The 17,138-nt window shown below is 40.6% G+C and overlaps 1 protein-coding gene across 16 annotated transcripts in view; it reads right to left on the reverse strand.

Moving 5' to 3' along the window:
* Positions 1 to 17,138, reverse strand: part of ADGRL3 (adhesion G protein-coupled receptor L3) — a 486,649-nt gene that overhangs the window by 307,228 nt on the left and 162,283 nt on the right. For 15 of the 16 annotated variants that reach the window (XM_088056057.1, XM_088056043.1, XM_088056046.1 and 12 more), the window contains one exon: positions 4,831 to 5,079. In XM_088056057.1, the coding sequence (XP_087912183.1) occupies positions 4,831 to 4,885 (55 nt within the window). In that variant the 5' untranslated portion in view covers positions 4,886 to 5,079. The remainder of the gene's footprint in view (positions 1 to 4,830; positions 5,080 to 17,138) is intronic. The other variant, XM_088056048.1, reaches the window with a different exon arrangement.

Here is a 17,138-nt window from a genome sequence, read left to right on the forward strand (position 1 = left end):
GATAAATTAGTTCAGCCCCATCTCCAGCTAATTCTCATATGGAGAGACAAAATGGCATCTGTCCCTAAATGCAGGAAGGTCACTTTACAGCTACGCCACAAGACTGCATAAACAAATTCTTGGAGGCAACCAGTTTTTTTAAGTTTAGAACTGGGCCAGCAGCATCTGCAGTCCTGCCAGTTTGGTGCTGCCAAGTATCAGTACTAGGCCTAAAGCTTCATAACAATACCAGGCTCCAGGACTTGACAGGCTTTGTCTGAACTACAACCTATTTTAGCTTAAACTTAGCTCTGATCTCCAAAGTTATTTGAGAAACTTTGCTGCACTAGCAACTTCCCCTGGGATCAGATAACTTTTGCCTAGTCTGTCATAGCTGCCATGTCAGACTGTCCTGGTTTTAGCTAGGATAGAGTTCATTTTTTGTTAGCAGTTGGTACAGTGCTGTGTTTTGGATTCAGTATGAAAATACAGAATCACATTTACATATGAGGCTGGAGGGAAGCAAACAAGCATCTGTGGGGTGCTTAGCGGCTAGGTGGGCTTAAACCATGGCACAGATACCTATTGTTTGCCCTGTAATTTCAGCCAGGCTTTGGTTACATTATTGTATAACTTGTTCTGACTTCAGTTTTGCTTCATTTTGGCCAAGTATGTGGCTCTAACCCAAAAATCACATTGTATATCAAGGAAAATATTAAGGAATTTAAGCAATCACAGCAATGACTAACACACCCCATGGATCATCTGGAGAGAACAGAGTGCAACCCATTAATAAATTCAGGGTTAAAATATATAGAAAACAACTCCAAAGCAACTGCAAGACCAGGAGGAACCAAACCCCAGAACTTGGCCCACGAAGGATCCAGGATGCTGACAGCTCACTCTCATGTCACAAGGGCAAAGGCAAAAGCTTTGCAGCAGAAGAAACAGATAGATAGCCACACCTGTTGATTTTATTGCATTTGTAACAGTCTCCAACAGAAACTAGGCAATTTAGATTACTACCTAATTGGAAAAGTAAGTGTTTTTCCCTTTTTGGATTATTAAAAGAAGCAGATTAACAACAACTCATTCTTTGTTGCCCAGCATATAATTAGATATGCAGTACAATCCTTAAAAAATAATTTGTAAGTAAATAATAATAAATTAATCCGATGGGATTATAAAGATCTTTGCATGCAACAGGCCTTCAGCTCTCTTCCAGACCCTAATATAAGTTACTTGTTTGGAGACATGCAAAACTTCACCCCACAGCAATGGCTGCAGTATCCTTCCTGATCTGCTCCTAACAGCATGCAGGCTCTGAATCCCTTTAATTTCTATTATTATTTTTGTCCAGCAGTCTGGAAGTCTTAAATCTCAGCTCTGAGCCACACACGAGCACGACAGCAATGTGACAGAGCAGGTGTACATCTCTCCAGGCTTGCAAACTGAGCTGCTGCCTGTCATGTCTATCTCATTTCAAGTGAACTTTTGACAGCGTTCATTTCTGGGTGAAGAGAAATCTGCTTTGTTTGGGGTCAAGGGGAGGAAGCCTGAGGAAGAGAACAGCTGCTCATTCCAGAAAACGCCTCTTGGAAATCCACCTGCTACAGGGAAAGAGGATCAGTTTGCTCAGGTGTACGTGGGGGGAAACACAAACCAAGGAGCACTTAACCCAGGGTCCAGACCTTCAGATGCTTTGGGAAAAGCTTCCAAAGAGGGGCAAAAAGAAGGCAGGGGTGCAAAAGTCCTGTCCCCTTAACAGAGCCCTTGCAAAGGATGAAAAAGGCTTTGCTTTTATTGTTATTGCTGATGGTTTTATTTTATTCCTTGGTATTATTTCAGTCTATCTTGTGTAATTCTCTGATTTTGTATAATAGGTTTAGTTTTAGGCAACAAATGGATTTACAGGCTTTGCTGTAGCTTAGAGAGGGGATAGCTTTTGGGGGGCTTCTACACTGCTCCAGGTTGTGCCGTAAGTTGTAAGCTATTTTCCGTTCAAGTCAAGGGTAACAGTAGAGAAAACACCCACTACACAAATCTATTATTATCTTAACTATTTCACATGGCTTAATTTTTCAGTGAGCTATGACTCAAAGCAGTCTGAGCAGAACTAGACAGTGCTGTGCCTGTGCATTTTGGATACAGCAAATGAACATTATCACTGAGGAAATGCAAGGGCTCATGACCTTTTCCCCTTTTATGATTTCTACAGCTTATCAACAAGATGACATTGTACCATGGCAGTATTCTGGAAGATTACTTTTCATCTTGCAGATCACTGAAGTATACACCCTTTGACTCTATACCTGTCATCATAGCCCAAGACACACAATATACTCCAAGAAATCAAATAGCTGAAGCAAAAAAAATAAACCAAAGACCCCTCAAAAAAATTTGCAAAACATCAAAACACTACCACCACCTCTTCACTTTATTGACCAGATTACTGATCTAAGATGTCTGTAATGCAGCTACCACTACAGATGAAGAGGCTGTGTAGGGGAACTCAAAAAGGGAATGAGATTTAGCATGGTCAGTCTGAAAAAGCAGTTCATATCATTACCAGCAATCATTACAGGAGTCATTCCAGATCATGAAAGAGGAACTCAAATGCCTGATTCCTGTAATGCATAATTTCTGAATGTTTTCTGCATGCAGTGAAAAGGGATTACTAAAAGGGAAAACTTAAAAAAAAAAAAAAAAAAAGCAGCTTAACTAGGCTGTTTTTATAAGGAAGGTGAGGTTGTGGCATGTGTTTAAACAGCATGCCACAGTTCTGAGATGGAAGCTGCATCCTGACCACTCAGAGATCAGAACAAGGAAAACCAGACTAAGTTCTTTGGCTCAGACCAAGGCTGTTCTCTCTCCCTTGCTCAAAGACAGCTATCACACCTTCACTAGGAACTGATCAGGTAATGTGGGTGTTGGGTAGATGTGTGATGGTCAAATTTACCACCACTGACTGCCACAACCACCACAGCAAACACCCTGTACTTTTAGTCTAGAGAGCAGCATAAAGGGTAGAAGTATTTCCAGACATAGTTCCTGCACCTCTGGCATTTGCTCATATGTAGTATAATATGACTTCCAAGATACTTGTGACATTTTCATTTATTGGGACTATGAGGCAGGACTTTCCAGCTACAGTGGCACTGAGAATCTTAAACAAAACTGCCACAGGCATATATAACTAAAAACTGCTTTAGCTGTTAATACTGCTTAATTTTAAAGATTTACAAAACATTTAGCATTTAACTTTCCTGAAAAAGATTAGAAAGCACCTTTCTGAATAGCTCTTTCATTCCACCCTAATTGGTCAACTCAGTCATTCTAATTTTCAAGTCAGTGAGGAGGAGTCTTCCTTGAAGAACAGTAGTACAGATAGACTTTGTCCCCAAAGGTGTTATAGAAGACAGGTTGTGCTCTATAGGTATGTTCAGCCAATTTTTATTTTTTTTTTTATTTTTCATCACCTTCTTTTCTGTAAGATTTTGCTCCAGTGTCTTAGCACATACACAAAGGATCAGTTGTAAAGCTCAAGAAGCCTAACGAGTATTTTAAAAGCAGAGGCTCACAGCTTACATACAGGGGGTCATGTACATACAGACAGGCTTCCACTGGCCTTTAATTAAAATGAAATCCTTGGTAGAGTTCACGTTCCATTTAAGCATCAGAAAAATCAGGCAGCCAGATTTTCCAAAGCCTCGCTCTGAGCACAGTAACCATCACTGCTAATAGGAGCTCCTGAACCCTTCAGCACTTGTGAAACCTGGCAGCTTACTTCTAGAGCATACACTTGGGTTTCTCATATCAAAAGAACCCAACAGGCCTCAAAATCTTACTTCAAAGAATTCCATGTGTCACATTTCACTTAAGATTTTCCCGGCTAATAAAAGATGAAATTTTTCTGCTACAGCTCTGTACTGGATTTGCACAGCCAGGTCTTGGGGAGGGGGAGGCTGGTTACAGGGGTGGCTTCTGTGAGAAGCTGCTTGAAGCTTTCCCTATGTCTGACAGAGCCAATGCCAGCTGGCTCCAGGACACACCCATCACTAGCCAAGACTGAGCCCACCAGGGACCGCAGCAGAGCCTCTGGGATAGCATCTCCAAGAGAGGGGACAAAGCTGCTGCTTTGTGAGAGAAACAGCTCTGGGGACAAGGTCCATGAAGGAAGAGGAGCAGGAGGTGCCCCACATAGCAGAGCTGACTTATATTTCCCTGCAGCCCTTGGAGGTGAAGCAGCTGTGCCCCTGCAGCCTTGCTGTGGCTCTGTGCAGAGAGAAGCCCACACTGGAGCAGGTTTTGCTGGCAGGATGTGTGACCCCTTGGGAGGAACCCACGCTGGAGCAGGGGAAGAATGTGAGGGCTCCTCCCTCTGAGGAGGAAGGAGCAGTAGAAACAAGATGTGATGAACTGAACACAACTCCCATTCCCTGTGTCCCTGTACTGCTGCAGGGGAGGAGGTAGAGACAATTGGAAGTTCACTTCAATTCACTTCCAGGAAGAGGGGAGGTGGGAGAGAAAGTGTTTTGATGATTTCCCTTTATTTCTCATTACCCTACTCTGATTTGATTGGTAATAAATCCATTTTTCCCCAAGAAAAAGGAATAAAATGTCTGTCTAATGTAGCAGCTAAGCTCAGAAAAAGAAACCTTCATGTGTCACCAGAGTTCTTTGTTTTAGTTAACTCATAATGTAACCTGGGAATTTCAAAGACCTGAGGTGCAAGCAGGGAGAGACATCATCATCCTGTAAAAAAACCCACACCATTAGGAAAAGACAGACAAAATCCTTGCTATTTTATCTTCCCTTCCCACAGGCACATTTACACCATCTCTCACTCACCATGGGCAAACGGTGTTAAGAGCATTGTGAAGAACAGCAGCTGTGATGACCACATGACTGTGAAGGAGAGCTTGAAAGTATCCCAGCAAACAAGGTTTCAAATAAAAAGGTGAGTCCTCCTGCACTTGATTCCAGCACTTCAGCTGTTGTTGGCCTTCAATTCACATCCAAAAAGGAAGGAAAAAAACCCAATCAAAAATAGTAATAACAATAAAAAATATCCCACAGCCAGTATCCAGAGTCTGAGACCTACAAATGAGAAAGGAAAAAAAACTGCAGTTAGTAAAACAGTAAGATAGGTGTTTGCAATCAAGTCTTGCTGCGTTTCTTTGCTGCCAGCAGCTGTAAAGGCAAATGTGTCCTTCCCACTCCCTGGCCCTTCAGATGCGTGCACACTCCTACATAAAATAGGAATTAAAACTTATGCCTGTGCCGAGAACCAGTTACCAGTTGGTGGATAACCAATGCTCTGCTTCCTCTCTCAAAAGAGGGCCCCAGACAGCAGTTTTGAACAAAAAAGCTAAGACCTTTCCCTCCCTTTTGCATTTCTGTCATGCCTCCGACGTGGATGCTAAGGGCAAGATACCAGGCCAGGCAGTGGGATTAGTAACATAGCTTGGGAGTATTTCCACTGATGATATGCCAAAAAGCCTCTCTTTGTTTGAAGCAACCTGTATGGCTTTTAATCACTGAATCTGGACCAGGCTTTGAACCCAAACAGAGCCCAAAGTCACCCTTATCCTATAACCAACTACTTTCTAGTCACTGCCAGCTACTCACTGCTAGCTGAGCTCTGCAGTTATTTATTGTGGAATTAAAAATAATGGTCTTGTCCATCCCACACGCTTACAGGAAAGCGCGGGGAAATCTGAATCCGTGCTCGAATAGAAACATTCGCTCATTTAAGCGGAGAACGTATTCCAGCTTTCCATCATTTTAATCTCTCCAGAAGGGGCTAACTGGCCACGGTGACTAAAACCTGGCAGGAAAAAAACAACTATACAGAGTTAAACTGCGGCAGCAGTTAGAAACTTAGCTCCCCACTGGCTTTGAAATTATGAGGAAATATGAGGAATTGAAAAGTACTTTACATATCTGTTTTGAACTCCTTAGACTCTGCAGTCTTCACAGTACTGGTCTAATTAAAAATCTCTCCAAAAATCTCTGATCAACAGAAGTTATTCTTCTCTGAGCACAGAAGCTGTTTTTGCCAACTTTTGTTCTTACCCAAAACCAAGTCTGAGCCAAAAAGCTGTATGAAAAAACTGTGCTGCATGCCATTGTGATGTGGGTATATTTCTGAAAGTCTGGCATGACAAAGTGGCCTTTGTTTTGCTTCCTGTCTTTACTGATCAACTAAATAAAACCCCATATTGTTCAGAACCAAAGCCTATAAAGAAGCTGCATTTTTTTAATAAATATATCTTGCACTGCCAAGATTTTATTCTCTCACTTGACCCTCCTCCCCAGTCTATCCCTGCAATTTGTTCACTGAAATGTAGCATTTAGTTTCCATAGTTTTTTTTTCTCATCTCTATGTGAGGTTACTAAGAAATCCAAGGTCAATCTGCAGTCAAGTGGCTTCTTTACGGACATCCTTGAAATTAAAACTTTGCTTGAGCTGGGACTAATCAAAAAGGTCATTGATAATATTAAAAGTCTGGTTTTTAAATAGGGATGAGCCTCATGAATATTTTGAATTGTACGTTCTAAATAGTGATCAAGTTTTCCATTTATATTTTAGTAGGCTACCAGTACACATCAAACTGCAGCATTGCCATTATTTATGCATGCTTTTTTTATAGCATCCTCTGTTAAGTTTCAAAAGTGAGAAGCTTTTTGTGCTACAAAATTTGAAAAGGCATACAGAGATGGGTAGAAGCTATCCAAGCACAGGTACACTTCCCTGAAGCAAAAGCTCAGTCAGGCAGTAAAGGAGCAAAGGTTTGTTTTTGAATTTTATTTGTTTAAACTGAATCAGTTCTGAATAATCTAAGCCTGTTAGAAAGAGATAACATTATGGTGCAGTAAAAGGGTTTTGGGTATAACTGAAGGAGCCACAAATTAATTAGGCTCTCTATCCCAGAGAAGGGATAATTGTCACCAAAATACTTACACAGAGCCCTATAATTTTTTTTTTTTCTAGCTATACATTCCTGCATGATAGGATGCTAGGATTTTTATTTTTTTTTCCCTATCGCATGGGCTGAGGCAGAATGAGCAAATGAATGAGTATTCACACGCTCTCTGCAAAGTCCAAACACTAATTTTTGAGAACTAATGCCTTGGAACCACCACAGCCACAAATAAACATTTTATCCTCCTGGAAAGTACATTATTGAGTCACAAAGCTCCTGTGCAAAAGAGACAACAGGACTAGCTCATCATGATGCACCATTTACTCCAGTTGTAAATCTGACCAAATATTCTCTGCCCTACTGTCCTTCCTGCCGGAGGAGAACACGCCAGAGCCGTGGCCTGTCAAGTGGTGTCTGCACATCCTGGCTGGCACAACCTTGCCCTTAGAACTTGCTTCTGCAAAGCCTTCAACTCCTTCAGCTTAAGCTCACACACAAATATTACCCAATATACAATGCGTCTGGAGGCGTGCCAGCCGTGTTTAACAGCACAGGGCACCACTAGATCAACCAAATGCGTTGGAATTCTGCAAAATTCTGGGTGGGCTTGTATTTCGCGTAATCAAATAATCACAGTGTGTTTGTGAACTGGATATCTGCAGGGAAACAGCTACATAGGAAATGAGCAGAACAACCCTTTTTCTTAATGGTCACTCAACCCCCGCAAGCAGCATTGTAAGACACAGAAGGAGGCCAGCAAAACAAAATTCACTTCATGGTTGGATTACCTCCAGGTAAAGTACAGCCAAAGAGAGAAACTAGAGAAAACGGTTCACTGTCTGTGAACTATTTGGTGCAGAGTGTTACATTTATTGATGCAAGAAAGGGATACGCTATCACAGTGAAAAATTTAAGGGCTTGACTTAAGGGGTTTGGACTTCAACCACAAAGATGATGCAGCTTGCATTGATTTTAGAAAAAGTTCTTCTGCTCACCGACCTTTATATGCCCAAAGGGCTGCCCCTGACACCTTTACCGTCTGATCTGCTGCATCACCCAAACCAGAATTGCATGCTGGCAGTTCCCAAAAATCCAGCTCAAAGTGCTACTGACAGAATAGGAGAAAGCTAAATAAAGGAAACTAAAACTTCATAGCGAAGAGATGAGCAGTGAAGTATTCATCAAGGCGTTGTTCATAAAAGAGCATTATAGATACACTGACAAACTCAACATCCACCCAAGTCTGTTCTTCAGCAGCTGATGTCAAGCAGCACATGGAGCATTTTCTGAGCTCATCTGTCGACAGTCTACAGGGAGGGTGAAAAAGAAAAGGAAACCAGTTCATGTGGTGAGTGAACAGATAGGCTGAATTCAAAGCTGAATTCAGAGCAGCAAGCCAAACCTATCAGAACTCCATTTAATTACTGTCTTCTTCCAAACACAAGCATTTGCACTGGCACAAAGCTGTATACTACCTTTTTCACACGGCCAAAGCTGCTTCAGGTATCCAGCATTTTCTAGGAAACCAGGGGAGGGGAGACAGTGTCTCACAAAGGGGCCCATTACCAAGAGTCAGAAATACTGGGGTTTTCTTATCTAGTTTTACTTGCAGCAATTTCCTCCCCACCCCTGAAAATGTGCATAGCAAAACTAGCTTAAACAAATCAAAGATACAAAGGTTGCTTTATATTTCTTCATAGAAAAGACTCCAGCACTTATTCCCCTCCTTTGGCAAAAGTCACCGACTAATTAGGAAACAAGTGTAATGTCTCAAACAAATATTGATTAAATTCACTATTTACGAGGGAAAAAGTTTGGAAGTAATTAAACTCCTTGAAGCTGATGGTCCAAGCTGGAACCATGGGTGTAATTCCCCGTTCTCAGCATCTGCTACTTGAGATAACTTATTTCAGGCAACATTTTCAGAATTTTGCTAAAAGAGGGAAGAGAAATAACCCAGCAAGAAAAAATAAAACATGCAATCTCTGCAAAATTAAATTAACTGCAATTTAATGTTAGAAAATTTCCTTAAGTAAGAGAATGAGCAACATTTCCACTCCCATTATGAATGGCTGGATAAAATAATTTCTGCAATACATATGGCCGTAAGTTGTTTGCAAAAAACTTTTGTTTATTTTTTTGCAACATTACTAAACAGGAAAGGTTTCACTCCCCCGGTCTCTTTCCAACTTTATCCTACTTCAAATAATTTTCCCTTCCAGGTACTGAGGATATGGCTGCCTGGTCACTTTGTGGTGGCAGCAACACAACCTGCCACGCAAAAGGTCACGCAGGCATTACCAAGCTGCACACCTGGCATTTCCACATGCACTTTCACTCATAGCCACTCACTGAAGTCACTGCTGCGTGGTCATGGAAGGACATATTTTTCTATCTGCATTTTTAGGAAGTTAGGAACATGTTTCTGAGACAAACAGAATTGTCTGTAAACTTTTATCTCTGTCTATGTTCAACCCAAGAGAAGGTTCATCCTATACCACAAATACTTGGGAAGCCAGAGTTCCGAGTTCAGAAAAAGACACTTTTGTTTCTCAAAATAATGAGAGTTGTCCATGGCTTTTAGCTCTTCAAGTTTTAAGTTTGGCAGATGTGAGGGAGCACTGTGAGAGAGCCAATGAGCTTTCCTAGAGTGACAGGACTCACCAGCTTATGGTTCAAACTGCTCACATCTACGTCCTCTTTCTGTACTGCAGACCCTGCTTCTGCTCTCATACCTCTGCTGAGGCTGTGAACTCTGAAGGGAACCCCTCAACCCTCTCACTCAGTATGTGCAAAACAACACAGTATTTCTAAGTCACTTCTTCCAAGAAAGATTTAAAATGAGCACTTGCACCTCCATTGCACTTAACTGCCATTCCTGTACATTAATATTTATTTCATCCATGTTGTTTGAAAATTCAAGACCATTCTGCTTGTTATTTCCTCCCTTATACCTGATGCAACGCTCTGGAAAGAAATTTTAAAAACCTTAAAAATAGGCAACAATGGCAAGGTCTAATAAGTTTATCCTGGATTGTCAGGTATCACTGCAGTGCTACTTAGGCTTCCCTGAGGGGAGCAGCCAGGGCAGCAAGGAGCCACTCTCAGCTCAAACCAGGCTCATCAACCACCTGTTTAGGCTATAATTCACAGTGACAAAGAGCTCTTCAGATGTTCTCTGGGATTTGCTGCAAAATAACTCTCAAGTGTTAACTGAGTTAATTCATTTCAGATTAATCAAGCCTTTGATGAAATCATACCCAAATACAGTCCAGCTGAATATAGTAGGTTTTGGGTTTGTTTTTTTTTTTTTTTTCTTTTCCTATGTAGGTGAAATAGAGGCTTTTGTGCTGTTCCAGAGGTCAAAAGGGGAATTTGAGCTATCAGCTGCTTTTTTGGTTTTCTCATTCAATCCAGAATCAAAGCAATTCCAGCAGAAAATGATAATTATACTAATAGTGAAGCCATTCACACATCTTGTGACTACACATGGAAGGATGGGAGGAAGTAACAGAGAGAGAAAAGTTAAGAGTCTTGAAAATATAGTCTAGAAGCTTAGAAAGAATGTACTGAATTGTACATTTGAATATCACAGCTACTGAATGTTCCAGACTTTCTTTAAGTGCCTGCTGGTTATCCTTGGCAATATACTTCATCACAGATTTAAGAGGAAAGTACACCATTCACAAGGTCCCTGTGTGTGTGCAAATATATGATAACACATGCAAAATTTCAAAAGGTGCAGAGTATCATGTGAGGATGTGGTAAAATATGCAAATGTTTGTATTGCATTACCACCCCAGATCAACGAGCTTTCTGAAGACTGATTACAAAAAACTTGGTACTCTCACTGGTTAAGCACCACCTGCTAAAGCAGATCACAGCTGGCAAGAAGCATGTCAGTCCCTCCATTCCAAACCCATCAGGGCAAAAAAAACCCTCTGAGTATTGGGAAAAGCTATGCAGCTCCTCACACAAGCTGCACAGCGCCATAAAACTTCTGATCACCTGGAACAGTCCTGTGTCATCACTGTATACAGCAATCGTTGCAACAATGTTCTGAAAAATTTCAGGGAGGTGTTAAGATCTTTCTCAAAAATTTATGATACCTACATAATACACCCATCTTCCTCAAATGTTTTAGTTGATAGCACATCTTTATGGAGGGAAAATAATGCATAGGCAAGCTCTCTTCACAGTATTGCCAACAGTTATGATTTCATTGCAAAACTCAATATGTGGCAGCTCCTTGCAATAATAAAAATTTCAGTTTTCTTTTCAAGTAAATTTCTCCTTACAGAGAGAAGCTTAAAAATAGGACCCAAATACAGCTCAGAGGCTCAGTAAACCAGTGGTAAATAAACATAACATATTTGATTTGAAATTCACATGATTTTAATCAAATCTCGTGGTTGTTTTTTTTTTCTTTCCTGTGAATGATTCAGGATGTTGAAAGTCTGGGTTTGACAATACTCTCACAATGCTTATTTGCATTCCACGGAGCCTTCAGCAACTCTTCTGTGACAAATAAAACATGTGTGGTGTGTGCACTGAAAACACAGACAAGCTTATCACCAGGGTCAGCACAATTTTAATTTCCCTTTGCTACCATAAACTCAATTTGTATTTTGAGGCATCACCTCTCCCACACATCCTGGTCCCATTTCTTCAAGAGCCTTACCGTGGCTGTAATTGTGACAGCACAGATCCTGCACCGGGTCTTGCTTTAATGTGAGGAAGTGACAGCCTCCAAGGAGAAAATTTCCCAAAGGAAGTGACAGAAAATTCCATGAGAGTTCTAATAGAGGAAGTGAAGTCTGATATCGGGACCAGAGGAGGGCTACTCCTAAATGCTGACTTTAAAATACTTTACAGTATTCGTTTATCCTCCCTATCTCTCCCTTCCTGCTCTGTCTCCTTCACACCACCTTTAATTTTCCTCCTTTCCTCTTCCTGGCAGGAAAGGACCTCTTCGACTTGCATTGCTCCAGACTGACCAGCAGCTGTAGATATGTATAGAGAGTTTAGTGACATTTACCTTCACTACAAGGATGGGATTTCTTGCTGAGGTATACAGGGGAATGTAGGGAGAAGCCATTTCTCTTTTGCCTGAACCATCAGGAGGTAGCCCAAAGCTCCTGTCAGTGGCCTCCTTCCCTCTATGCATCAGCCAGGAACAGCTATTTGCTCCCCTTAAAGTAGCATTATGTCAGGGAAGTTTCTTACTTACGAAGATGACAGAGGACCACTTTTTGTGAGCCCTGCAATTCAGAAAAGGAGGAAAGGGCTGACTTGTGTCCACCCTGGGGCACTCTCCTTCTCAGCCCAGTTGGCCCCACAGCTCTTTGGCTGTGAAGGTTAAAGAGCACAGTTCAAGACATGAACAGCTAGAGAGACTTGAGCACTGCCGAGCTGAAGCACAAAGCCTGCCCCCTGCTTTGATGGCTCGTTTCATGCGACCTGACAGATAGCGACACATGAACCAAAAATACCAGGATCACCAGTGCATTTCTTGTAGGAAGCAGTATTTTTGATAGTGCTGGGTTTCCTCAGCCTTTGACTCGCTCCAGCTCCAGTCACTACTTGCAAATATAACTGTATGCAGAAATAAAACAGGGAAAAGGCACGATTTGACTGAGGAATTGCAATGGAAACAGCAAGAAAGCTCTAATCTATTTCCAATGTGTAAAATGTGCATCCAGTGCATTTTTTATCCTGCTCTTGTGCTTAGTGTTTTCTTCTTAAATGGATGGAGCAGATATTACTTGTTTCGCTTTAAGAAAGTGTAAATTTCCTTCACTTTTTGTGCTGATTAGGGAGTTAACAGGCAGTATAAGGAGGGTTAATAACTTTTCCCATTGAAAATGTACTGCTCCTGAAAGACTTAGAGTAACAACAAGAAACCACCTTACACATAACTCTATGCATACATGCACAACTTGAAGTGGAACAAAAATCACTAGTAAATGAGATTAATGGCAAAAGCCAGGTGAATAACACATTTTTAAAGGAGAGTTATCTAGGAAAAAGTTTAATTGTCTTTCAGATCTGTTATGATGTAATAAATGTCTATTAATGTTTAGCAGCAAATTGGCTTTTAATGATCATTGCTATTTTTAGCTGGTGGGTGACATGTAGTTTAAATATAAACTAGATTTATGTCTTGCACACCAGGATGACTTCCTCAGATGACTCTCCTTGATTTAACCTCTTCACACCCCACAAGACATTTAATATAATTTTATTTCTAATACACTATGAGCCAATAGGATTGTATTTGCTACTACTGATGTTTTCAATGAGAAATAAAATCAATGAGGTTTATGCTGAAGATAAGTGTAAGTGATTAGTTAAGTGTAAGTGGCCTGGAAAATATTAGGAGGGCTACATTATTCAAGCAAATTATGCAAATTAAAAAAAGACTCTGGACTGAAGTAAAATCTATGAAAAACTCCTGACCTTGCTGTGTTGGAAAAATTCTTAGTAGAATTTGTTCTTTTGGGACTACCATAAAAATGAGCATTAGTAGGTGAGAAATTTTGTCATATTTTTCAGTACAAGCAGTCAACCTTAAATATTCATACCTAGAAGGAAAAAAAAAAAAAAACAATCTTTTTAGACCTAGAGACAAAGAGCAGCCCAGTAGGTTGCTAGGAGAAAAATAAACAGCATTTGATGTGGTATAAAAAGAGCGGGCAAGCGAAGCAAAGCCCTGCACACACTGCCTGGGAAAGCAAGACAGGAACACAGAAGCAGCACTCTGCATCATATTAAAAAAAAAAAAAAAAAAAAAGAGCTATGCCTACAGAAGAATAAAGATTGCATCTAAATTTCTAGGTGTGGTATTCTCAAGTGAGTTGTATACACAGAAACAATAGGAAAAGCAATAGGCCAAATTACTGAACAAAAAGTATTTACAGCTCCCTAAAGCAAATGTCTGTGTAGTAATAACCAATAGCCTGTTTTTCCACATTTTACCATGTTAATGAATTCTGCTGCGCATTAATTAGGAGTCAAACCTCTTTGATCTTCCGAGGGGAAAATAAAAAGAAAGAGATTTAATTATTGCACTCATTTGCTGCACAGATACTTTTGTTATTACTTATATTCTACTAACAGAGGTCACCATCTCACCCAAAGCCTAGTTATGAAAGGTCTTGGGCATTCTCACAGTAAAAAACAGCTTTCTTGCTCCTTACCCCTTCCTCCCTCATATTATCCAATCAACAAAAAATGGGAGGAAAACACTCCTTTGCAGAGAACAGAGCTGTAGAGAGAGAGGGGCTGGGGATTTCTGTGTGCCCTTCAACTCAGAAATCAAGCGTAGGCCAGTAAGTGAACCATTTCCAGCCGACTTTGATAACCAGCCATAAATACTCAACATCTCCTTAACCCCTGCAGAAGCACCCAGTCCAATCCCTAAGGAAAATACCCCTCAAACACAAGCTGAAAAACTGCAACTTCTTTTTGATCTCCTTCCTAATGAGGAGCATCACATCACTACGCACAACAGCGACTTCAAATCTGAAAGGGCCACTGCGTTACAGCTGAGAGTCAACACTTCTCTTGGTACTACAAAGAAAACATTTTATATGAGAAGCTCTGCATGGATAAAATATTTATATAATACAGATCACACACACTCTCCTTCCCTTCTGAAGTGAAACAAAGGGCAGATATTTCCAGCTGAAACTACAAGAGGGATCTTAACTAAACAGAACATTGAAACCTGGATGGAATTTTACCAGGAGCTTCCAGCTCAAGCCTCTGCTCTCACATCCCAACTTGGCATCATCACAATGTGATATGGTAACCAGCTCTTCTCCAAAGAGACTAGCACCTTAACTCCTGCAAGAAGTATTTTTAAGAGCCAAATACTTGCTTTTTGCAAAAGAAAAGCAAGTTTTGCAGAAGAAAAATCCTACTCCAGTACGCATGTGTGCTTTTTTAATGGGTACTATCAAGTTTTCAAACAGTAAAATACTTGGATGAGTGAAAGGCTAAAATTAATTCCTTGAGTGCTTTGTACCAGAAATTAATAGTGAGGACAATCAGGACAAACGTGCTTTTTAAGAGAATTATCTTGGGCGCTGAGTAAGGACTACACGAGATACTTGTCCTCTTTTCATGCCTCATAGCTGAGGATCAGTAGCAACCACCTAAAGAGAAAATCCAGCTGTTGTGAAATTTGCCAATATAACATGTGTCTGCCTCTGTAAGCCTCAAACTACTTTTTAATGACCTATTACATAGTAGCAGCCACTGAGAGGTCCACCAGAAAAATGAAAGCAGACTTTACACCACAGAAGGTTAAGTCCCAGAAAATGATGCGTTGTCATGTAAAGAATAGTAAGGGGAAGCCCTAAATTAAATCCAGAAAATTCTTCAATACCTTTTCCCCCCCACAGTTAGACCTGGGGGGAAACCTGGGAGTCCTACTTGACTCCCTCTAAAAATCATGGGATTGCAACTTATCTTGTAGCTGAATTACTGCAGGATCAGAGTGACTGCATTGAATAAAAATGCTCTCATTTGTAGTTTGTCCAACTGAAGCAAAAAAATTTCTATAACATTTTACATTTTAAAGTATGCATTGAATTTAGAATAATCAAAAAAGGATTGTAAACATTTAACTCAGTCACAGCTATCTGGCAAAATCGAATACCACCTAAACAGTCAGACTGGCTGTCCCACTAGAAACTCTGCATTGAACTTAATTATTTGGCTTCCATTATTTATAAAGAAGCAGCAAATAACCTTTCCTTAACCTGAGTGTAACAGCTGTAAAATTTGCAGTAACACCCTTTATTTGTGGTGTATGCAAATCCACTTCTGAATTTGCTTGCAATGCCTTGCTTCTACCTAAGTAAAAAGTGAGATGTCTCAGTAGACAAGGAGTAACATTTAATTGCAGGAGTCACATTCAATTCCAAAGAAGAAATTAAGCACCTCTGGCAACTAGAAGGCAAGATAATTAATCTGATCTATGGGCCTGTCTCCTGTGATATTTTGCAGGGGACTCTACAAATACCAAAATGTAGCTATGTTTGATAGGCAACATGAATCTGGGGGGAAGAGGGAGAATTTTGGTAACTCCTGAAACATTCCCTGTGAAAGAAAGACCCCATTTCTCCTTCCTCTGCAGAAGGTTTCAAAGGCACTGCTACTCTGACGCTAGCTCATCTGAGGTCACTGGCAAAATCCTGCTGATTGTTGAAGGAAGATGCACAGTCAAGAGAAAGCTTTTGAAAACATCACCCTAAGCCTAGTAAGCAGCAAGTAAAACCTTTGTTATTTAAGGTCATAGCTGGAAGTGAAACTGCAATGAAGTACTTCATTTGATTATCTGAAAGGCAATTCACTGTAAACAACAAACAGCAACTCTTTACTACATCTTTACTTCGACTTATTTTACTGTAAGTGGACTAAGCACTGTAGTTTGTAAAACAAGGGGATAAATGACAGAGAGACATCAACCCTAAATATTTTGCTAAAGAAATCACTCTTCTGTTCGTTTTGTTCTCCCTATAAGGGAGATTCACAAGACTAAAGCAGAAACACTAGGCTTCAAAAGTAACCAAAATTGGCAAATTGTGCAGAAAGATAGATAGTGTCATTGTTTAGCACTTGGCATCAGTGTGGATCTGAGCAAGCAAGAACACAGATTGCCTGTGATGGGAAAATCTATCAAATGTAAGAGAGCCAACTGATGCCTAAAATTCTAACATTAAGATCCTTTCATTCATTGCTTACCTTACATTTGCATCAGTTTAATTTCCAAAGCACAGGGACCCCAATTCTGTTTCTGACTTGAAAGAGAACTGTATTTCAGCTACGACCAAGTCCTTCTTACCAAGATCCAAACTTACCATCAAGCAAAAAGCTCAGTATCTGAAATTACTTTTCCCCAAAGTAACATTTTTCCATTTGAGCTTTGCCTATCCTGTTTACAGAAATACGGAGAGAGCAATTAAATTTGTTTTCTGAGAGCAGGAAGAGGTAGGCTGCTCCCTGGAATCAGTGTCCCTTCTGACCACACAATCCAACCCTGTCTTTGCTCAAAGCTCACTTGCAGTGCAAGCACAGCCAGCAGTGCATCATACACAAGCCCACAGACCGAGGTCCCAGCCAGGGCTGTCTCATTATGGAAGGAAACAGAAACAGCATTCCTAAATTGGATGCGATCACCAAGAACAATTTAGCATCAAATGCTTCAGAATCTGCATGCAA

This window comes from Pseudopodoces humilis, chromosome 6 (assembly GCF_049639895.1).
Source record: "Pseudopodoces humilis isolate 2021_Gansu_Grassland_sample_001 chromosome 6, ASM4963989v1, whole genome shotgun sequence".
Taxonomy (NCBI): Eukaryota; Metazoa; Chordata; class Aves; order Passeriformes; family Paridae; genus Pseudopodoces; species Pseudopodoces humilis.